Consider the following 24,472-nt stretch of genomic DNA (forward strand, 5'->3'; position numbering starts at 1 on the left):
TTATGGACAGTATTAATTAAACCAATGATACGACTAGTTAAGTTTTGCCATTTACCCTTTCTAAATTCCGCATTGAAAACTAGTTTATAGTCTTTGACTTCAGACATTTCACGATTCTGCTCGGTAAGCTGAACCACTTATCAAAATATATAACATTTCAGTAAACCTGTATAGGCAGATCAGACTTAAAAAGCTTGATAGCCTTGCCCCGAAAAGGCACCGACCATCAACGTGTTCAGTGTTATTTGTTTCGGCTAAACATTTACTCACCAAACTCTCGTGTTGCTCTGTTTCTCACTAGCTCATATCTTTTTTTGAATAATCATTCAGTGAATCGTCACCTAAGTGGGCCCCTGCATTCCATGTATTTGTCAAATCGTTTCTTTAGTACTATCTTGTGCGCACCTATGCTTTTAAGTCACCCACTCTCTGCCTGCCGTTCGATAGTACGAACACACACAATTTCAGAATCACGTTCCGTACGTTAATTTAACTAACATCGATTTTTGTTATTGTTTCTTGCCTCACTATTGTTAGTGGCGTTGTATTGCGAGCAGTCCTCTTGCTTGAACGGTCTTTGTTCGGCCATGCGGCCGGTTTACCCCAGCAGCGACAGCCCATCGGTCGAAAATGACGAGATTTGTGTGAGACAAATTGACCTGCGGCGGCTGACGTCAGCAACTCGCGTGACATCAGCGCTTCGTTGCCCTTCGTCTGTCGTAGCATCGGTGGTCACGTAACTTTCCGCGTAGACTGTTCAGCTCGCCTTCCTTTCTACTATCTTTCCTAGGCATCGAACTCTACCTACGGCATGTTTTCGCTGGAGCGTTAATGCTGTGTTCGACAAACGAGCGCACGTGCTGTTGGCACCGCTGGTGATGAAGGCATAGGCAATGAACGAACGAACGAGCCGTGCTAATGCCTAATAAGCTTATCGGCCTACCTATGTCCTGTTTAATAACTTCCGCAAATGGATGCTCAGCTTTCGTTTTAATAATTCTATGTGGCATTTCAGTCCAGCTTGTTCCTTGGCAGTCACCTTCTACCGTAAGTCTTACTGCTTGTAATAGCACTGGTGGTCTGACCAGCGTCAGTACAGCATCCGAGGGATGTATCGTTTTCTTTTCTCGCCCATGTTTGTCAACCTTGATATGTAGGCAGCTGGGCTATGCCACGCTACTCGTAGCCGGTTGATAATTTCGGGTCGGAGCCAAAACCAGCCCTGAACAGTCGGAGGTATACACCCGAAAAATCAACGAGTACGAGACGACCTGCCAGCGCGTCGCCACCAAAGCCGGCCGAGTGAGAGCACATTGCTTGCTTCGCTTCTTGGCGTCAACTAACTCCACCGTAGACTTCTCGGCGACGGCCACACTCGGGCGCTACCATTTCCGCTGTCGAGGTTGTTACTGCCGCCGGCAGTGCGTCTTCATAGAATAGCGAGCGAGACCAACGAAACTCCGCCGACTGTAGTGCTTGTGACTGATGTATAGAAAGCCAGTGTTGTGCTTGCGACCAACAAGTGACTGTTGCTGCCGGCTTGTTTTCGCTACTTTCGACATAGACCATTTCCTCGATCTATACGCGGCGTTGAGTTCCAGAATTGGGCGCATCCATCGGCCACGGCAAGCCATGTCGGGTGCGGGTATCACTGTCTCGTTCTGGCATTAGTTTTTCTTCTTCACTTTGTCATCAATGCGCCGTAGGTTTACAGATGGACTGCCAATTGAGTGTGCTCTAAGACTGTGCCCGGTATAGAGTAGCTGGAGAGCAGCGAGTTGCCGCCGTATCACAACTGCCATTTTCGATATCCATATCGCACGCTGGTGTCAACTTGGTTTTCTGCACTTTGCTAACAGTCCTTGAAAAATAACACTGCGTATCCGTGCTTGTCGCTGTCCATTGGACCGTGACGGTGAGCTGTTCGTTAGAAGCCGGCCGTTTGTTAGGGAGGCATCAGCCAGGATCACATGAACAGTCATAATTGTAGCCTTGCCGAATTCTTAGCGGGACTAGCTTTGAAAGGCGTGTCCTATTCATGGACCTGATAAACTATCACCGAAATACTATTTTTTTTTTTTTTTTACAAGAGTATTGTTTCTAATATCTTAAGAAACATGCTTTCGTGATACAACTATCAAGTGTTCTCTGTTCATAGTACTGCATTGTACTGTGTGTATGTATGTGCGTGTAGTACTGAAATTACGTGACAATCATACGAATGGCGAATGAATTTTTGTTGACGTTCTAACAACGTAAAAGTGCTAAGGATACCATCTGATCTCATCCGCTGAAATACGGCCAGTGAAAAGCTGTTATGAGACAAATTCAGTTTTTTATGCGCTAGATCTGAAGAGTACGTAGAACACGCAGAGACAATGGCAGCTGGTCGAGGCGAACCAACATTGTTGCTTATACGGTGAGCAAACGGTAGATTCTACGTAAGAAATAAAGTGCAAACACTGCAAATTCTCTTCATACATTATCTGTGGCAATTAACGAAAAAAAAAATGCCTTTTAGAACTGAGATTAGCCCTCCCCCCCAAGACTAAAGATGATAGTTTAGTTCATTACCCCAATATTTTTCTGCAAAAGAAAAAAAAACCGTAATAAATTTAAGACTTAAAGCTCGCTTAATCGTTCCTATTTACCAAGAGGACGGCCAGAAATAGAAATTTCGTTTATCGCGTGTTAAATATTTCGTTGAAAATAAATTTACCTTTTACCACATTTAAAGCATGTCTATGTAATGGTGTACACCCATCATCTATTCCATCACCAATTTAGTGCAGTACTTCAGATCTCTGACTATTACATGCCAGATGTACGCAACCACTTTATCTCTACGAATGCGGTAAAATAACAGCCAGATGGGATACGTTTTAACAATAATTCCCACTATCCTCTATTCTATATATATATAGCCCGCGTATAGCTACTTTTTTGCCAGACCATATAAACGATACCGACAGGAAGTAACTCATGAATTAGGCGAATTACCTCACCTTACTTAAGATCAATATTGGCCACTGTTTCAAAAGTAAACCGGCACGAATTATCAACACATAACAATTTTGAAGCAATTTCTTAGCGTCTCCTAATGATCTGTTCTATATTTTGTCTACTTATTTAATCGTAGCGCACGTCGTTGGCTGAGCTTAAGCCAGCGACCTTTTTCCAGCTTGTTTCTTCTCTTATTATTATATATATCTTGTTCTCTTTATTTGCTTTTTTTTCATAGTCTTCATACATTTTTATGCGAGTTCTATCTGTTACTCAGCATTGTTTCAGGTGGCAGGTACTCGCATGCAGCGAGTACCTCGTGTACTTCTCAATTTCTTATACAAACATACAGTCATTGTGTCATCATGCCTGATTTTTTTTACTCAAATCGAACAGCTCAAACGGAGTATCAAGGGAAAGGCCATAAGTCCGCTGTGGCGCCGACAATAGCAGCGGTGGAATTCTTTGCCAATGATCAGATTTGATGAAAAATTATTGTATTTTTTTTCCAAAGCCGTGTTAGATATCGCTACTTGTTTCCCTCGCATTAGCAAGTTAACTCAGCTCATCGTGTAAGATTCATAGGCATAGATACGTAAGCTTCGAACCAGAACGAAAAAAAAAAACTTACCTGGTCCTGTCTGTATGTGCTAACTTTGCAAATGAACGTATCGTGAGGTGAATCTATCTACTATCAGCATTGTATGACTGTTTGTGCTGAGAGATACGGATTGTCCAGCAAACCATCGAACACGCCAGTGGTGCGATGTGCACAAAAAGGATTCGGTTCTAGGGACCGTATTGCCTGTGGGATTGTAAAGCACCCGCGTCATTGTCCTTTTCATAACGTTACCATTTCAGTGGCCAGCCCAAGCTAACTGCTCAGATGAACGAGTTAAATGTATGGAACAATCACGACATGTCTGGCATGTTAGTGTTCAAAACGGTACCAATATGCTTAGTAGAGACTCTAACGTGGCTACAAGGGGTACTAAGGGCGATGGACGTTTACAAAACAAAGAATAACTGTACGGACGGCTCACACATTGAACTCTTTTTTTTAAGAGTTTGTATATTAGATCAATTTCTTTTCCGTTCATTTCCATCGGAGTAGGAGCATCATGGTTTATGACCCATGGATCTACACAATGCCCACTGTATAGGCACGATTGCAGAAGTACATCCGATGGTGCATTTAAATGGTTTCAGGTTGGGTCCAAACGAAATGTTCTCATGAAACTTAGTGTAGGTCCTTTAATCAACACTGGATTTTTTTTCTTTATTCCGCTCAGTTATTTCGATCGTTTTACGTGTGTCGACGAATTTCCAATAGTTATATATATTGACATGGTACGGTATAGATTATATTGAGTATTTCATTATCGTGACTTTCTCATCGCTTGCTTCCTCTTGAACTCGGAGTCTAGCGTTGCGGTTTACCAAAAAAAGGTCGCCTAAAGGATTGATTCCCATCTATTTTATTAAACAATTCCTATCAAATAGAAGACTCGTATGACAATAGTAACAACAAACACAAAGCGCTTCCGGCTTTGTTTGACGCAGTGTCACAACTACTCACTCGAACTATTAGAGTTGGTTCACTATAACGGCCATTGCTTTAACTCTCTTGGAAGGGCCTCGATTTGTCATCAATCCCACCGACAAAAAATTCACGTGACTTACTGGGTAAATGAACGATAGCAGCCACTGCCGTGAACGGTGATCAGCACTAGTGCAACGTAGGGTGTTTTTGCATGGAATATAATAAGCAGACGATACGTCTATGCTCGTCGCAGGTCCTTCCGTTTTCCGCTACCGAGCCCCACATCAACAGAGAATGTTTTTCCTCGAATAACTGTATAGTACCAATACATCCTGCTAGCACTGCCAATGTCCCCCGATGTCTTGCACTGTTGTGACATTGAAAGTTGTCAGCAAGGCTGGATGGAATAACGAGGTAGAGAAGCAAGCTTCATTCGTTTACCTAATACTTAGCTCGACATTTGTGTTATCATTCTTTTCTTCCTATGTCGTACGGGTATTCCTTCCTATGTCTCGTTCATTCTTATACATTGCGTAATATTCATAGAAACCGAAACGCGTTGATTTGGCTAGAGATTAAAATCAGCCCTCTTGAATGCGCCCCCTCACGCTAGCAGTAACCACGTCACCAGTCGTTTAGTCGGTCAAACTATTCAATCTGCCGTGGGGGCTACAGCGTCCTTGAATTGCCCCCTGTACTCATCGGCTAGCCCGTTCCCAGACCCTTTCATCGGATTTGTGCATGTTTACTTTCTTTGTTCTACTACTAAGAACCGAGCCAATTCACCAACTTTTTCTGAGAAGTTGTCACTGTTTAGAAGCAAAATGATTCCATCCTACACTTGACAATAATGTCAGCTTCCGTCGCTTGCTGTCGAAAAGAAACAAAAAACGGGAAGCAATGAAGGATTACTATATTGCTATATGTACGTATGCATGCGGATGTGTCTTGCCAATTCGTGCCTGTCCCTTGTTCCGCTTAAGAACTCATTGCTCGGAAGTAACGAATGTGAGTGATACAAGCAGATTCATAGGCATCACCGCCTACGAACGTCGCTCACGATAGCCCTCGGTCATCAATCTCAGTCGTGGATGATGATCCCCAGTTACTAGTCTCTCATGTCTGTAGTCCACACAAGAGAATATAGTATGAGGTATATAACTTTCTTCGTTGACACGTAGTGTGTCATATGCGTTCTCGGTGGGCTTCTACAGAATAGACAGCAACGCCTCGCAGTCCCCCCTATATACGAGATAACAATCACAAAAGGCAACAGCTACTTACAAGTCCTACATGAAATTTTGAACGACCCGAAACTATATTTCTCAGTCCGCCAACCGCTGATCATTCAGCCAGTGAAAGTTTACATTTCCGAGTAATCTAAAGGTTATCAGCAGCGGCGAGGAGAGGTTGCGTTGTATCGCACGATGTATTACAAATGATAGCATACTAAGGGATTGTTCGTTCCACGATTAGTTGGCCCTTTAGCGCAAAAGGTAACGAAGGCTTTTTAACAGAAAAGGTTCCGCTGGAAAACTCTGTTGCTGGTTCTAACTAGGTTGCTTACTACTAACTTGCGTAACTACATGCTCCGTATTCAATCGAAGATAAACGAGGAACTTCTGTTATTATATATTAGCAAAACTAAATACATATTACGTGTTGTTATACTTTAACATTTATTGTGTTCGTTTCTTAAAATTAATTATTTACCGATTTGTCAAATAAGGAAAGGTATTAGTCGTTTGTGAAGATATGCAGGGGCTATGAATTTGTTTCGGTTCAGTCGAGCAATGGCATGGTGACAAATGAGAACGTTCTGATTAAGTTTTCAGATGATAACTACCCACAAAGATGCAAGATGGGATCTTGGTATAAAACGAAGCTCTACCTAAGAACAGGGAACTGATTTAGCATACGTGTTACGAGGGAAGTTCTAATAAAAAGGGCCGTTTAAATGATCCATACTATCCAAATGATTGTTTGGATTATAAAATATCATCATGGTGTCTTCCTAATATTCTATTCTGCATTGACCACTGACACAGCCAAAGACGGATATTCAACTTGACCCCGACAAGCTATTTCATTATCTTCGACGTATCGCCTTTGAAGCTGCCAAACCCAAACTCTAAAACGAAAAAATCTTCACTACACAATTGAATCTTAAGTGTTAGCTAGACGATCGGTACGTACGAATCAGTGATGACTTCATTAACCTGTACCGCGTTCATTTCAAAGCACGAATTCCATAATGGAATCGTCTTTTGCCACATTATTGTTATTAATGCCGGCACGAAGCACGGCAACAACCACAAGCATAACGATCCTTCTTCACATCGATTCTTCTTATCATCCTTGAGATATTCACACCCCTCTCTGATCTCTTGTAGTATATGCGAATGTAAGCATATGTGCGAGTGTCTCTATTCGATATTAATGGCGTGAGAACTTTACTTCTTTGTTACCTTTGCTCAGCCTTCGTGCTAGTTTCGGCTTTTTGAAAATCGTTCCCTCTCCCATTTGTATTCAACGCCGCGGCCAGTTCGCTAGAGACGATCCCACCATAGCTATCAACGGCTATTGGAAACGCGACTATTTGAGTCGCTTCCGCGAGCGCAGGTGCCACATATCACGTCGAGTCGCAGTAGAGTTATTGATAGTGGTGGTGATGGCTACAGCAGCCACAACGGCGGCACTTACTTAACAAGGACACAAAGGCCGACATATCCAATCGCCGGGCTCTTACGTCGGTCGATTGAACAGCACACGCCAAAGAACTGACTCGCCCTACTCGAACAGCAGACGAAATTATCATCATGGTCATCGCAGTCATCATCACCATAAGATAAATATTAGTGACAACTCACTGACCAAGTGGCAAGAGCTCGCGCGCAAACGACGGGAGGGATCGCGCTCACCACTAGCAACTGAACTAGCCGCTGTAATTGGCGGAAGTGTAATAGAAGGCAGACCCAGATACAAACAAAGGAGCGTAAATCACCCAACCCAGAGGCTTTTGCAAAGATAAACACGCACGTTTCAACGAAGTGACGTTCGCGAATTGGTCTTGGCCGGTGCTCAGCAAATTCTGAAATCGATCATTTGTTAACTCGATATGTTTGTGTAGCTCTTAACGACGAACAGCTTCGGTGGACTCTGGCTACCGCTTACTTAAAAAGTCACCTAGCCTTTGATTTGAGAAACGTTGAAGTAAAAGTCTCTTAAAAACTATCGTTTCACTAATCGACTTTTGATCTTAGCAAGACATGAGACAAGCATAGCTCTTCCTATTTAGCTAATTATACTTGCCCGGTGTATGTTTACCCCTAATTGGTCAAAAAACTACGTTAGAGCGAGCCATAAACAGTCACTTTGTGTCACCACGAATTCATGGAATTCAGTAGAGACTTTATAATGAATTCCGGCTAGCCAGGCGTCGCCGTTTGTTAAGTCAGTTGACTTCAACTTGCTTGTTTGAACGATGTTAACTTATCGCGTTTAGCTCCGTTTAGAGCCGCGTTCACAAAGCTGCACCCCCCATTTCAGCACATAGACGACTGTTTATTGTACCGGAACAAAAATACGTGTGAACATATATTATAACGTATTCCGACTTCGTATGATATTCTCGATTGTAGATTTGGGCTTGTTTTATCTCAGTTTCCCTCAGAAGTTTATGTGCCCCATCCACGAAATCATTGCCCTCATCACTGATACATTGCCCTCAGCACAAGCACATTTTACAGGTGGATGTGTGTGATCGTATTCAAAAAGTGTGCAGACGTTCCCCATACGTGTGTTTCAAAGACGTTCTTAAATTCATCGTCATCTGTGCTTTGCTCTGCCTGCCCGTATCGTAAACAAGCGCAGCACTTACTCCTAAAGTTGTCATTACCAGAGCGGTGCCATTATTACTGACAAAGTCAGATTAATTTAACCACACTGTAGCTCGTACACTGTCTACGGTCGACTAGTAGCTACCTTGTTTTGCGCCTAAATGTGAAGTAAAGTGAATTGCCAATAATACTACGTAAGATAGGTAGTTACTTTTGTGGTCAACCTTTGGGTCCCATTGTCTACGTATAAAAAAATGGCCGACAGTGAAGAGGGGTGTGCGTGCTGTTGCGTGCAAACGTGCGACTGTATCGTCACGATGCTGGAATACCTTCTCCACGGCGCGTCGAGCGTTTTACATGGTATCTGTTTCCTATGTTGTGCAATTGCCCAAGAGGCATAGCCATGTGAGGATCAGCGGCTGATCGCGGAAAAAATTCGACGTACGTCACCGTAGCTATTATTTTATTTATACCTAGGTATCTTTATTTTGGTAGCCAAATCATTACAACATTCGGATTTGTTATACGCAGTATGTGATGGGTAGCACGTGTGAAGTCATTGCTACGTTCCAACGTTACTTAATTATTTCATAAGGCAATTATGCGGTCCTACATCTAGAACCTATCTGAACGACGCACATCAGTCCTTAAACAGGACCGAATTGAAAGTGTAACTTTCGATTGTTGTATTGCACTGATTCGTTTTAATTAAATATAATACACTAAATTCGGATGGCAATTAACTGAATTTGTTTTTTTTTGTTGACTTATGGGTTAACACTTTGTCTCATGGGATGCAGGTAACAGGCGTGATGGTTTGCGTCATTTGCTTAATGTAAGTCCGAATGCGAAGAAAGGCTATAACTAATTTAGTGAGCTCAAGAATCTATCTTGCCTACAATATAAAGGGCGATACGAACATCTGCCCATTATCTGTTCGAATCTAATAACAGAACTGGAATATTGTTATAATTGTCAAATGGATTTGTAACGAGCCTGCGTAGAATGAGAGGGTTACAAGTGCTGGTAAAGGCAGCAGGCTTTAAGCTCCTCGTCCTGAAATCGTAGATCTCAAAGCATGGCAACCTCCTATGAAGGCATTTTCAAAATCTCACCGCGAAGATGTCTTCTGTCTTCACAAAACATAAATAGCAGTCCTTCTTTGTTGTTCTGTCTGTAGCAGATAGCGCATACATAATTAACTACCTTCAATTTCCGCATGATTAGACTCTTTGGCAACCCGATTGACTATTTCTTAGCTCAAACAATGCTAGCGTTCTATAAACGGCACATCTAAATAATACGGTACGACCGTCTTCTCTTCAAACGGATATTGTAACAGAATGTAATGGTAAAAAATGTCCAAAAGCACCGATACATCAAAAATATGAAACTGACGATGTTGCGGTACCCTTCTCTGGGGCAGAACTGAACTCACGACGCGGTTCCTTGACAAACATGATCAGACTTTGCGGAGATCCGTGACGTAATCTACAGCGCAAAGATTAACCCACGTTTTAACATAGACGGTGAGCAGTACAAGTTTAAATTACGGCCCAGACTGCATAGTCATTTTTATAGTGTCACTACTAATGAGCCCGGCTGATTACGTCGCAAACCAGTCAGAAGACCACTACAGCTCTCCCAGGTTATAATAGTCTTCAAGCAAAAGAAACAATGAGTTAAGCTCAATTACAGAAAGTGGAGAGTTCGAACAAAGTTCGTTACAAGTTTCTCACACGAGGTGAAACAGCACTAACATAAGGAACAGGAAAGCCCAACGACACGTTCATGTGCTATATATATATATATATATATGATATATATGTGTGTGACGAAATGTTTGTCTGTTGGGTTATATGGCTACTCTTTCTCAAATGCCTGCTATAATACATACACGGTGGAGGAAACAGTGGCAGCGAACCATAAAGAGCTTCACCCCGGGCGAATGTAGGCCTACGGCTAACGGCAGCAGCATCGGCTGCTTTGCTGCCGGTGGTGCAAGTGTCGGGCCATTAACTGATGGTTCTCTCCATGAACTATGCTCTGTCAGCCGGTTGTAATGATGGTTAGGGTGGTTTGCTACAGCTGTGGCTGCCGCTGTGATGTCTCTACAAACACCGCTGCCTTCGCTTACTGCTGCCACCGGCACGATCGCCGCCATTGGGGAGAGGGTGGCCTGTATTGGTTAAAGCGTGAAGCCGCCAGGACATCATTTGTTCTCTAGAGCCGTAAAGCTGCTACGCGCTACAAAACATTGCGACTGTCGATAGTTGACCGGGACCCGCACCCGCACGGCGGACGGACGGGAGGCAGCAGCACTCTGATATGCAATGCGCTCGCAAGGAACGGTTAAGCACTGCAGTTATCAGTGTTAATATGTGATCTTTCGAATTTTTCTGTATTTTACTACTAACTTGGATTACTGAACTTTGAAGAGTTCGATAGTTGGATACGATCGGTGTTTTGTGTACGCAAAGCGTTATCGATATTTATTTTATGTTTGCTTGTTTTGTTTGAATAAAACAGGTCTAGATGTATTCCACTGACAATTGTGAGTTGAATTACACCTCCTACAGGAGCTCTGGTTAGGTGCAAGGGTTGACAGAGTTAGAAAAGAGCGATTGAAATGCTAGAGAGAGCAAAATATCATCTGATTAATGACAGCTCTTGATGGCGCCGCGACGAACTTAGTACGTTGCTTGCGACCACTAGTCCTAGAGACCCATTTTACAGAGCAGTGAACGTAACAGTGGCACTAATCCGCCGATCCTTTTGCTTGAAGGCCAACCCGATCAGCTAGAGTAGCTAAACGTCTGACTTAGGTTAAGTGCCTGCAATGTTCCTGTAACTGGCTGCACCGACTAGCACTCTAATAGCCCCGGACACTTGTTGCACAACAAAAACTTTATCACGCATAAGCATCGTCAAAACAAAGCGCATAATAAAGATAGATGTGGCAAGAGAAATTGCCAAGATATCAGCGCTTACCAGCGTAGATAATATGTACCATTTTTGATCCTATCTGTGCAAACATTAGTCATCCCCATTGAGCGAGATTGTACAACAGATCGTACCCGCGGATCAAATGGAACTTAGTGCGTGATTCGAACGGGTGATTCGATTTCCCGTAGTCTGGTGAAGTCTGAAGTGACGTGACCATTGTGAGCTCTGACGCTGTTACTTTGTTGTTGTTGTTGTTGTTGTTTCTTGACGGCTGTAATCACGATTACGGATGGTCCTGTGACATTTTCGTCTTTGGTGGTGCTTCTGGTGCCTGCGTGGTGTAACTGGCGCGCTCTCTATATGCTGATGGCGGGGCGTACGGAACATGTCTACTGAACTGAACCTGGCGCGACGTACGATTGGCGTCTCGTACAGGAACGTCGAGGGTGTAATGCACGTGAATCCAGACCTGTTTCTCGATGATAAGTCATCGAAGCGTCGAACGAGCAACATGAAGGTTTGCATACGGTGTTGCTGCGCACTGTCGGTAAGTACAGGTATATGTGAAGGACGAAGAGTGTTTAATAAAATCTAGTTCTGTTCATTCCATGTCAGTAACACACATTCTGATGAAACGATCAAGTTGTTTTTCTTCTATTACCGAATGTAACTATGGCAGCTAGAACGATTAAGAGCTGGGACAATCTATTTGAACCGCCCAAAGTGACGATCCATATATAAATATCGCTTAATTGGCCCATCAGCTGTCTCAAAGAATAGCACCAGACGATCAACCGTAGGAGAACCTTAGTGGGCACCGTACCAAAACAGCTCACTATATTTAGAGCAAGCACACGATACGTGACCACTGTCCATTGTCAAGATGACACTCATTTAACAGCAGCGTAATAGGCGTATAGTCGCATGTGATTAATAAGAAAGAGGAAATTCAGTAAAGTTTATTCAAACATCTCCTGTCTTTCCCCCTGTAAACCATTTTTCTGTAAAATAGGCACGGAACGCAAACCACTTTGCAAGAGATAAAACGTAGTTCAAAACATTCACGTCTTTGCTTGATAGGTATATAGAGAAAAAAAAATCCACAGCATAATACGGCGTATCTTTATGCAAAAACGACATCGGTCGCTATGAATGTATTCACACGCCTGCGGCATAAAAACCCAACAAAGATACGTTCAGTTTAACACCGGCTCCCCGTTAAACGTAGTATACGTGCTTATGGGACGGCTTTGCCCGCGGGGTTTCGGACACGGTTCTCTGGGAGTTGGGTCTGTTTAGCATCTCGTTCTAAGCAGAATCGATCTGGAACCAACTTTGCGTCTATACTTGCCACGTGACCTTAAATTATAAATGTGAGACCATTTTTATGATTCTATACATGATAATTGCCAGATAATGCGTATGGTACACGAATTATGCGATACCCGGATGTATCGTAAGTTACTTTGCCGAGACCACAGCACAAGCCGTTTCAATTAGCTCATTGATCTTGGTTCTACCACCAGGTAGTTTAATCGGTGCCAGAGCGGCACCAGTCTGCTATGACTGGTATCATTCATGCAGTCACATGATTACGCGTTGGCCAATCACAGATCTAAATTGATGTGTTTACAGGGGGGACTGCGCTTCCTCCAAGATCGATTCTGCTAGTCTTAAGTACACATTGATAGGACAAATAAATAATAAAAGGGGATCAAGTAAGGACAGTTAAAACTAGAAATGTTCCATTTTGGAAATAATTAAATCTATCAGCGCTAGCAACGCATGCTGCACCCCACAGTTCACTCGTAACGTAAACGAAGTCACTTCTTGGTCATCCAAAAGCCATTGCACTCTACTATAATTCTCGTACGCTACCTCTATTGATAATACCGATATTATATTTGACACAGTCGAACTTAATCGTTGGTGCAGTAGGAATAACAACAATGTTCTATACGTTTAACATATTCGATACCATCATGTGTATTGTTAAAACAAGTTTGAGACACTTCACTAGGTGCGTAGACTTTTTGCTATTTGCGTCACGGTTCGTGACGCGTTATCCTGTCGAAGTTCGTTATAAGCCATTAAAAAAATTATGACAGCTTGCTGAAAGATTAGGGAGTTCGTTTACTGCGGTAGTCAGCATATGAATGCTGCATGTGTTGAGATCCAGAGGTCAGTGCATGAGTTCGTGCTAGACATCTGGTACTAAAACGAATAAAGAAGTCACCTGAAATTCCTCGCCAACTTACCACTTTCATAAAACAGAGCCCAGCAACCCCCTCTGGGGCTGAGAAGCATGACCCCACAGCAGACAAAGCTCGACCAGCCAAGTAAGAGGTGAGTGCGAAACATGTTTCGATAGCGTACCGTTCCTGATGTGTCAGACCTCTGGATAAATACAGGCGTATTAGTAAAACGATACGAGAATCGATTATTAGGTATATTCCGATCAAGGACGAAGAATACGGAAGTGCCAAAGCAACCAATGAGTCCACCGTACAAGCTGCAGTCTTTTTCGGCGAGCGACAGAAAAGATCATTGCCAAAGTGTGCTACAATTGTCAATTAAAAGGAGAAAAGCCCGCATAAATGGAACACGTGTGCATACAAACAATTCAATGATCTTTTTGATATCCATAACTGCAATGCAATAAGTTCCATCAGGCCGAATGACGTTTACTTCCTATTAAACGGTAGCACAGGACTTCATTTTTGCCTAGCCTTATTTCGATTCATTGCTACAGTGGAGCTTTTGGGCAATTCAGTTTTGAAAGCCGGCCTATTAAGTAAGACGCTTCCGAATTTTCATTGCTTTCCTTCTCTACAGAACGGATTTTGACACTTGCAATGTTTCTATTGTCTATGTTTTACAATGTCGATTTGTCTACCAGTGAAACGATATCTGAACTTACCATTGTCATCATTATCTGACATAACATTTGAATAAAGCTTCCTTCGGCTCCATTACGATCACGAACAACTTTTTGCCTGAAGTATATGGGTACTTTGAAGCTTCCCGTTAACCCCAATGCAGCTATTGATCTCTTATTGCATACGTTGTATGTATTATGAAGATATTATTATTCATGGTATTATATTCAGGACAACGTGGCTGAATATATGCGTAAATTATTCGAGAATCCCGAGACAGGAACCAAAACTAGCAAGCCTGAGACTATTGGCTCAAAACTAGCTGTAGTCACATAGATGTTTTCTCTGGTCGTCAATGAAACGATAAATTATAATATCTCTATTGCTAAACTATGTACTTAGCCGCCCATTCAAGATCTCACTTCGCCACTTCGATTGCCTATAACGAAAGAATGGTATTTTTTGTGGTGAGTGGGACGGATCTGCGTCGGAGATAACGTGTCGAGAACATTTCAGCCGATCGATTGACGACCTTCTTTCCAAACAGAGCTGCTAGAGGGCGTTGCGTTCCGGCCCACTGTTAATTTGTCGCGTTCTATGACAACGCCAAGAAAAGCGTGCTTTGTATGAGGCTCAAAAGCGTTCTCCTGTTATTCTAGAATTAGAACAATATTGACCGATATACATTTATACACGCAGATTCTCTATTTAGCACCGACAACGTCTATTGTCTTCCGCATGCGTCACAGAGCAGCCAGCAACAGATCGCGAATGCACGAGCTTCGGTGTGGTTCTGGCAATTGTCGGCGGTGGAGTCATGTCCTTCGTAGTCGATTAATGTATACTGCCCCATCGTACTGGAATGGCTATACTACTAAATATAGTTGATCGCCGAAAAGGGGTTCATGAAAAATCATGACACCACAATCTGGCGGCGTAGCAGGACTTACATTGGCTGCTCTCAGACTTGATAGCGTTTGATGGCGTCTGCACGCCAGTTTGGCAGGGATGGCACCATCAATGAGGCCTACTCGGATAAAAAGGAGCATGTCTTCGTGAGCCTCGTAGACTATCAAAAGGTACTAGAACTACCAGAATGGACCATAATGAACTGGGCAGGGTGGAGTCCGAACCAGATAGCGTCAGTAGAGGTACTTTGTGTGTTGTGCCATTTGTGCGTGAAGCAAGAGAAAAAGAGGGTGAAAGAGAGACGTGGGGCGGCATCTCAATGGTAAAAGTGATTTCTCTTATTGCTTACCTTTGAAACAGCAAGGAGATCGCTTGTTGTAAGTCGGTCAGACCCAGTGCGGCTGTTAATCGAATTGCACACACGGGTGCGTAACTACTGTTTCAGCATTTATTTTTTTCAAAATTGGCAAACTGACTTATTCTGCAACGTCGGACGATTTATAAGAAATAGGTATTAGATATTCGCCACGCTGAGGATCCCATGTAGTAAGCGACTGATGAAAGCAGATCGCTTGCACCTGATATTGGGTTTTTCTTGGCGAATTTACCTACTTTATTTTGAACTAGATAGGCATAATCGTAGTAGTAATGTACGTGGAGCGTTTCCCTTTGGTCAACTTCAGGTTATCCGACCCAGCCCTTTTCATCCGATAGTAAGTAGTAGACATTATTACAGCCTTCTTATGACAGTCCCGAGCGTAAGCAATGTTATATAGCCGCTCATAAACAATTTTACTACCGCAATAGTCTTCATGAATTCGATGCGTTATACCGTTAACCCGAATGTCATCACTTCGTAAACTTAGCATTGTTACGTAATATCGTAGTTAAATTGGCTATGATTTTGACGCTGCTTGATTCTTAAATGTTCTAAATATAAGCTGATTATGTTGTCGTGACGGAGCACAGCCAGCGCAAACAATTTACAACCAGTAGCCTAATAAATCTGCGCTAGCAGTGTATATACAATTGACACTAACACTAACGCTTTTGTCGTAAAACTCCTGCGTTCACTTCTAAAATTAGTAGTAGTTCGCACGCGTTTGTACGAGTCATATTCTACAGATACAATTCGTCTGCGCATTCGGATATGTTTCCGTCTGAGGGGAACCCGTATATTCAGACGCGAGTTAGTCACAGAGCGCCACTCTTGATCAAAGATTGCTTGGATCGAGTTCGAACTTTTGCTGTCGCGCGATAGTAACCTGTTAACTTCAAATATTTCGAAGAACTGATTGTCACCGCCGTTATCGTGACGGCAAACGTTGAAAGCGTTTAAGTCGAGTTGTCCTGAAGAATAAATAGCTCTCGATAACTGTCGAAATGAGTTATATCCGTTGGTGAATTCTAAGCAACAATCGATAATTTATGATCTATAAAAAATCACGATACCGTTAACCGGCTATGGCATTATTGTGCACTACGGAAATGTTAGCTAGAAGAATTAGATCCGTCAATGGATACCGAACAATAACATATTTATAGAAATGAGTCGTTAGTAGCAGTTCATTCATATATTTTACATATGATAAGTATAAGTTAACCGTGCCGGACGTTTTTCTTTGAAGTTCTGCGATGTTATACGCGCAGGCTCATTTGCTCACCAAGTGGCATTAAAGTTTAGAAATGCCAATGATTTAATTGTTACACCTTCGATAGGTGAAAAACGTCGTTTTAGCTGAATATAAGTAACGTTGTTATTATTGCTATCGTGTTACTACCGCCTATGAATGGGGGGTCTACGACACGAAACTGGATTATACGAGGGCACTCAACCAGAATGACCACTCAAGACTGTGGAGGAAATCAAGAATGCGTCATCTCATGACAGCAGAAGGACTGGTGGCCGCGTCCGTAATCGTTGGATGCAAAGGATTGTCCACTGATCAAAATGGCGGCGATAAAGCAAAACATTGACGCATATGTTGCTTTTAGCCGAACGTGATTTCGTTGTTCATATTTGTCCCATCCAAGTCGATGTTGCTGTAGAAATGCCGCAGAGGATCGGGGGGCAAGCGCAAGCAGGGGCCAACGACTGCAGCCAATAGTATCTGGTCGCCCTAGTGGAAGTAACACGTATAGGAGACACACAGAGCTGAACTTGAACGATGGGCTGTTCAAGCTGCCATCGTATTACCAGCATCTTTCAGTAGAATGCCTTCTTTACCAACTCCAATTGTTTGTTTTGTTGAGAAGAGTCTGCTGAAATAGCTGAATCGAACAAGGAACAGAAAAAAAGAGCGCTAAAAGGAGCAAAAGAAGATGACAGTAGTTCTATGTGACAGTCCTTTACATAGACGACGGTTTAGCGACAAGTTAGTTTCTTAGACGTGGTTGTACTGACAAAAACAAAAATGTGATGGTGAAATCATACGGTCATAGGCGTACAGAGATAATCGAATATAAAAACGTATAAATTCAGTAGTATATCTATTTGTGGGTGATTGTCTAGAGATTCGAGCTTTAAGGACCCAAACTGATTCGAGGTGGTTGATTCAGGGGAAAAACAACATTCAGGAAAGGTAATATATGTAAATAGGCTTGTTTGTTGTTCTGATAATAAACTACTGTTAATCTATATAAACGAACAGACCGCGGATGTGCAATGTGTTACGGCAAATGATACAAACAAATAGTTTTAATAACCGCATTACCCATTATAGATGATGATGGTTATCAGAAAAACAGAGACAGGATCTCCGTAATCTTTTTATCCCATCACAACAGCGGGCCTTGAGCGGCAATGGAAATTGAGACATCATCAATAAAGCGCTATAATACGCTCTGTTGGAACAATCTAGCTATATAAGATAGGAATTATTCTGTCTACATCTTTTGGGAAGAAAAGTTTGTGGAATATAATTTAAAATGAAAATAAAGCAAGCCTTGTTCTACGCACTATTCGGTGCTTGTTAATTTTTTCCCATCAGTGGCTGTTCGCATATTATTCATGTACACTATTATAGTTATCTAGATAAAAACAGCCTAAAAAACTGGCCTGGTTCAACTACCAGTTTCACTAATAGATAACTTGCAACATATTCATTTTGTCTACGGAGAGGTTATACATTAAGCAACGTACGATATTCTATGTATCGAACGTAGCAGCATGAAACGTTGTTCGACACGTCGAGTATCTCGTCTGAGCTTCTGTGAAGGTACCTTGTTTGCCTCATTAGGCCAAAACGATTATCATTTAAATGGGCGCTGTTACTTATGTAGAAAAAACCCTGTTCACCGACCGCCCTCTTAGACTTCGAAATCTACAAACAATGATCACTTCGCAATATTTTTCATTCTAAATCACATGTTCGAGGCGCACAATTCAACAAGCTATATTTTTATAAGAAATAAAATTCGCCGACCTGCTGAGAGAAGAATCCGTTAGATTTGTGTAACTCATAGAACTGTTTAGTAGTAATGGATGCCAAAAAATGTCTAGCAACTTATGTTAGGTAATCCTTTGATATCATTTGTCACGACTCTGATGAGTGGTAACTGTTCTCTTAAGTTAAACCTAAGTAGTACAAAGTCCCAGCGGTGTTAGCTGTTTAAAATTTGCTGTGACCGATTATTCGAAACACTGCGGTCATATGATGTAGCATTCACTCAGAACAAACACTGGTAAAATTCTTAGAAATTCTGGAACCTGGAGAGTAACTTTTGACGGTCAATACAGGGGGCCAGTCAAAAAACGATAAAAAAAAAACAGTAATACGCTAAATCGTGATACGCGCTCGAAAGCGATTTCCGTTCAGTCACTTTTTTTTTTTAGGGAGCGACTCTGTTGTTATCAAATATATAAGAATCTTACGAGTAGAACGTAATACATGCACATGCTACTCTATATACTGTTCACGTACCTAGGACAATATCTCTTCAAAAATAGAGTAGCTCTACGATAATTTATCTAGCGCACTATATATGAGAGGTATGTTTATTGTAGTTAGCACGCCGTACATAACGAGATAGAGAGAGCGCTCATGGCCTATTCCCTCGCAAGGCAAGTATATATGACTGTTGTTACCGCTGTAGGGACAAATAGTCACCGTTCCTTTCCGGTAATGTCAGAGCGGGCAAGTGAAGTATCATATCAAAGCGAAGCTTCGCTCTGACTTCAAAGCAAAGGCGACGTCAGATAAATGCGGTCGACGCGTCCTCATCGTTTACCTCTCCCCTAGCATCGAACGGCGAACGGACACTTCATCCTTCGACTACAGCAACTGGCAAGAGTACATGCAGAATCTTATTTCCATGATATGTAGAGCCACTTCATCGTAGAATGTTCCCAATGATTCATCGAAACAAACGTAAAAAACGTTCCAAATGGCACCGCTGTCACTCGATAACAGAATTTGTTCGGGATCTCAATAGAAGGAGAGCCTATACAGGATGTTTTGTCCCACGTTTAATCCCACATTAAAAAATATATCTTTCATATTCAGAAAAATACTATCGTATTAGAAGCTCTCTATAATGTGTGAGTTATAAGATCTAGCTACTGCACCCGTACATTGACGTTATTACTCCGTTTTGAAGGGTGTGTCGAACGTCGGTTGCATAGGAAGAGGCATTGGAATAAAGTTATTGCGTTTCGGTGATAAATCGGAAAGAGACCTTCATGGGTCCGCACCATATTATGATCTAAAATTATTCTTAACATGTCGAAGGCAGCGGGCTTGGTACCGCCCAACTATAGTGCACGCATATATGTCGACATCATAACATATCGCTGAAACGGCATTTTGTCGTGGCTATTTGCTACCCGTGCGAACTGGTAACTACTACGCAAACAAAGTATCCCTATCTACGGGATTGGTCAAGCCCAAATCAAGTTTACGAGAAGGTTCCTGGACATCATTGCGCCGACAGCCTTCCGCAGTGCGACGACTGAACGTCACGATTAATATGATATAGGCGTAATTAAAGCATCTTCCGCCAGCGGACTTGTCTAGCATTGGGACGAGAGGAGACGACGGGCTGGTCGGGTTGACTGGGGAGATAGGGTTGACATTTACTATGCCAGTACAACCCGTTAGTTATGCCTTACTTTTATTATGACTACCAGGCATATGCCTTTCAATCGATGTTTAATAGTAGAACACTATATATATATATATATATATATATATATATATATATATATATAAATGGTGCAACTCGGGGAGAATGAACTTGGTACAAGATCGTTGTATAGCCAGAATTTGCTATCAATTTTATGCAGTAATTCATTCAATAATGACACAACGCAATTGTTCGACAGGACTGCCATATAGCCAGCCAGTGTTTTAGCAAGTAGTAAAGTACAGAGCTATTAAATTAAAGAGAAATATATAGCCTATTTATGACCGCCATATAGTTCGCTGGACGAAGTACGGTGTTCAAAGATAGTCAACTAGTATATAAGGCAGAATTTGACTTTGAAGGTTTAAGATGGTACCCTTAAACTCCACCAAAATTCTGATCTCTGGGCTTAACAGATTGTGGAGTTGATTGTTTTTTTATTCAGTCTTCCTTCGAACAAGATAAACAATATATTTGGAAGTGGAAAATATACATTTAAAATAACATTTTTTAAATCAGGTAATTGAAACGTATATAAGTCGGAGACACTAGGAAGCTGCAGTTCTAATAATTAAAAGATAGGTAGCACGCGTTTTGTCTGTCTCAGGGTTTGAAAATTTAAAAAAAGTATTACCCCAAAAACATGATGTGAGTCAAGGTTAATGAATGATACCCACACTTCTCGTAGTTACTGTCTAGTAGTCTGTCGTTATATCATATAATGTTCCCTACCTATATTGATGATAATTTACCCATTCTTTATTTGGACGAACGTAAATTACTCGTAAGTGTGATCTTCAGTGGCGTATTACTTATACGAGAACTCGCTGTTTAGTGTTAATAGGCAATTTATCGTAGAGGATCTGCTTCGAACAGATAAACCACAACATCCTATCAGAGTCAGATTTTCTGCTCTATTACCATCGTCAACGGCAGTAATTTCTACATAAAAGTCGTCCTGAGCTACTTTTACCGACGTTATCGTTAGTCAAACACTCACAACATGGTCGATTAAACACTTTTGGTGTTTATTCAGAAATTGACGAAGCCTCTACAGACGGATTAATGAAATCCGTCATTTGTTATTTACTTTACCGGGCTCTAATCGTCGCTTGTCTGATCAAAGATAGCGGAAAAAGTCAACTTTTTTTCCCCTATGTAGATCGCAGTAACCTCGCCAACGCTTCATTGTTCATCGGCCTGTTAGGCTTCTGGATGTTTTGCGACTTTTCAGTTCTTCCTGGTTGGTTCTTCTGACTCCGTCCGTCGCCATTATGTCGGAATCGTTTGACCATAAGTCGTCTTCATGTACTTCCTACTTCGCCTACTTACTTCGGCACTCCTTTTAACTGCCACGATGCGTCCTTTTCGGGCCATATAGAGGCTTCATGCTTTACCTCACGGACAATAACGCCAAGTCAAGAAATGTGGCGAAGGGCTGTTCTGCCAAACAGTAACGCTGTGGACTTCTGTTTCCCAATGGACAACGGTGATGCAAGGGTGAGCATGTACGTTGAAGTGACTTTGCTAAAACTTTCTTTAAGTTTTGAAAGGCAATAGCAAATAGATTTGTTGCTTCACACTGAGGACGGTGAAGAAAGTGGTGGCCATCCAAGAAGAAAGAATCCTTATAATTTTTTATTTATTAGAGATTAAATTCAACTTGCAATCACAGGATCTAAAGATGTTTTTGCCTATTATAATTCCTTTTGAGATTGCCACAACGGAGAGTATAGAATACGAAACGCCTGGATATCAAGTGCATGAAAAGCTACGAAAAATTAACAATAATGGCTTTATTGTTTATGTATTTTGGGGCTGACTGGAAGGCTTTGTTTTTAATGCAGCGAGAGAAAATCGTGGACTTTCGTGCGTTGCTATCAGCATTATGAATATCTGCGATGCGTTAAGGTGGACATGCTTATCGCCGGGTGACGTTGAAAGGTTTTTGGATATTACCACAATTATGTGGGTTACGCTAAAATTGCGGGCGCACGTGATAGCTGTCCGGGTTTGACTAAAAAGAATTTGTTGACGTACCCTGAGGGTCCAGCAGCTACTTTTAACCTCGGCATGATATTATCGACAATCGTTCATTTTATAATCAATCAAATTTATATTTTATCGTGATCGATTAAAACGAATGAGACATTATGGCGGCCATTGTCACGAAACGAACGATACTACTAAATACAATATCGACAGCACCGACATCGAGCACCTGTCTGCTTTGAAATAGTTACAATATTTGTTTTTGCGTATTGTTTCCCCTGAACGGTTTATAGATTTGATTACGTAAAGCAACTCGAACGTGAAATGTACGCGTATAATGGTATTAGGAGCTTGCTGCATCTGGTACTTGCTAACTGACTCAATTCCAGCTAGCGTAAATGGCATATGTCGTCGTAGCGCTTATCGCCGACAAATACTCACGGGCACTTATTTTATTAAGTCATGTGAAACACAAGACGTAAAAGCGTTTATTGAAGTTCGCCGTTCTGAAGCGCAGCTAAAAAAAAAGAAGCAAGATTTCTTCGGCTGCCAGCAACGCTGCAGTGTCAACACGCCAGACTGCTCCAGGACTGTGGACACAGTTGCTGAAAGCACGCAGAACGTGTCAGATATTGATATAGAAACAGTTCGAAGATTGAATTTTTGGCAAAGAAGGACAAAGTGGGTTACTTGAAATAGCCCAGACCGAAAATTAATATTTAGTATAAGACAAATGTACTTGGATTTAAATGACGGGAATAAAAGGAGATGCGATGTTCTTTTCATCACAACTCACAACGGTATATCTCATCTGGTACGTAACGTCTTGAGGAAAGCAAACAGAAGCAGCGTTCAAATGATTCATGTTGAGGGTCTCCTGTCTTAAGACGAATTCGAGTAACTTCAGTTCACAAAGGGACAATAGCGTGTGTATACAAAATATGTCCATACGAGAGTGTAAGCTGGATGCATGAAGCATATTCAAGTTAGGTCAGAAAATCTTTGCTCCTGATATAGTTTGCATGATTGAAACACAAATACGTTTTTAAGGGAGACGCTCAAGGAATAGTCTGAAAGATGTCGGTTAGATTATTTTATTCGTCCCTTGTTACTTCTACTTGCAAACATCCATACGCCTACCATCAGTCTGAGAGGAAAAATGAGCGAATCTATCCCAGCATCGGACGACTATTCACGCCCATCAGCGCCGTATCCAATACATGATGCTGCATTTGGTCACGGGGCGGTTAACCACGACTTTGCCTCTAGGCAATATGTGGTTTCATGGTGCTTTCAAGTAAATAATATCAAACCGGTAGTTGTCATTTACTGTAGTAGATTTACTGACAACACAGTTCAGCGATCTGTTTATGAAGAAGCAGGGCCTATTTTGTGAAGGACTACTTCTTTTCTAAATCTATGCTCGTGTACGATGGAGCGTCAGACAAGTGCGACTAGCGGCGATGGCTTTTACCGAGCGTACTATCAAATGCGAAACGCTAGAAGCCATAGGTAATTAACGCACTAAATGCGTTTGGTGAGCAGCGCATCGGGACACGGCATGCAGCACATCCAAAACGTTCGTCGTTAATGGTAGTTGGCTAGCAGTTGAGGGTGCCCCATAGCGACCACATACGATGTGTGATAGCGTGGCACGATCTGTCCCATATTTGTATAAGGACTGATATATTGTAGTAGATGATTTCCTGACTTTTCGTATTCTTAGATTTAAAAGATGTTCCACAATGTAACACAATTATCTAGTTAATATGGCCTTATTTGAGTAATTCCAGAGGATTGAAACGTTTCAAATTTCCGAATCTAACAGTCGAAGCGAGTATTCTGCAGACGACACATATTAAGAACTTGGTCAGGCTAGAAGGTCATCCAGACCCCTTCCTGACCATTCGTTTGTAACGCCGCTACGACAAACAGTAACATCCCTGGGTAGGTGGACTCGTCTAGCGTCAGGAGTCTACAGAGAGGTTTGCTGCGGCCATGTTCAGCCCTGAGAGAACAGACAGAGGCAGACACTAGCAGATGTGTAATGCGCGATTGTTCTTTTCGTAAATCGAAGCTGTTGAGTGCGAACGATTCGTCTCCAGCGACTGTTGTTCATGTCGAGAAATGTATGTAAAAAAAAAAAATAAATGTTAATATTAGAGGCTACTAAATTAGCTAAAGGCTAAATTAGCGGAAAAAGCGGTACTTTGTATACTTCATTGTTCAGCATCAGC

The 24,472-nt window shown here is 41.9% G+C and overlaps 1 protein-coding gene across 6 annotated transcripts in view; it reads left to right on the plus strand.

Moving 5' to 3' along the window:
• The first annotated feature begins 1,063 nt into the window (after positions 1–1,063).
• LOC111246308 (multiple inositol polyphosphate phosphatase 1-like) overlaps positions 1,064–24,472 on the plus strand; it is a 37,702-nt gene continuing 14,293 nt past the window's right edge. Inside the window, exons 1-2 of one of the 6 annotated variants that reach the window (XM_086985830.1) lie at positions 1,064–2,419; positions 11,767–11,878. In XM_086985830.1, coding sequence (XP_086841956.1) covers positions 2,379–2,419; positions 11,767–11,878 — 153 coding nt within the window. In that variant the 5' untranslated portion in view covers positions 1,064–2,378. Of the gene's footprint in view, positions 2,420–7,136; positions 11,879–21,542; positions 21,744–24,472 lie in introns of those variants that run through there. The other 5 variants (XM_022795679.2, XM_086985831.1, XM_086985832.1 and 2 more) reach the window with 5 other exon arrangements.

Source organism: Varroa destructor, unplaced genomic scaffold (genome assembly GCF_002443255.2).
Source record: "Varroa destructor unplaced genomic scaffold, Vdes_3.0 BEIS01000003.1, whole genome shotgun sequence".
Taxonomy (NCBI): domain Eukaryota; kingdom Metazoa; phylum Arthropoda; class Arachnida; order Mesostigmata; family Varroidae; genus Varroa; species Varroa destructor.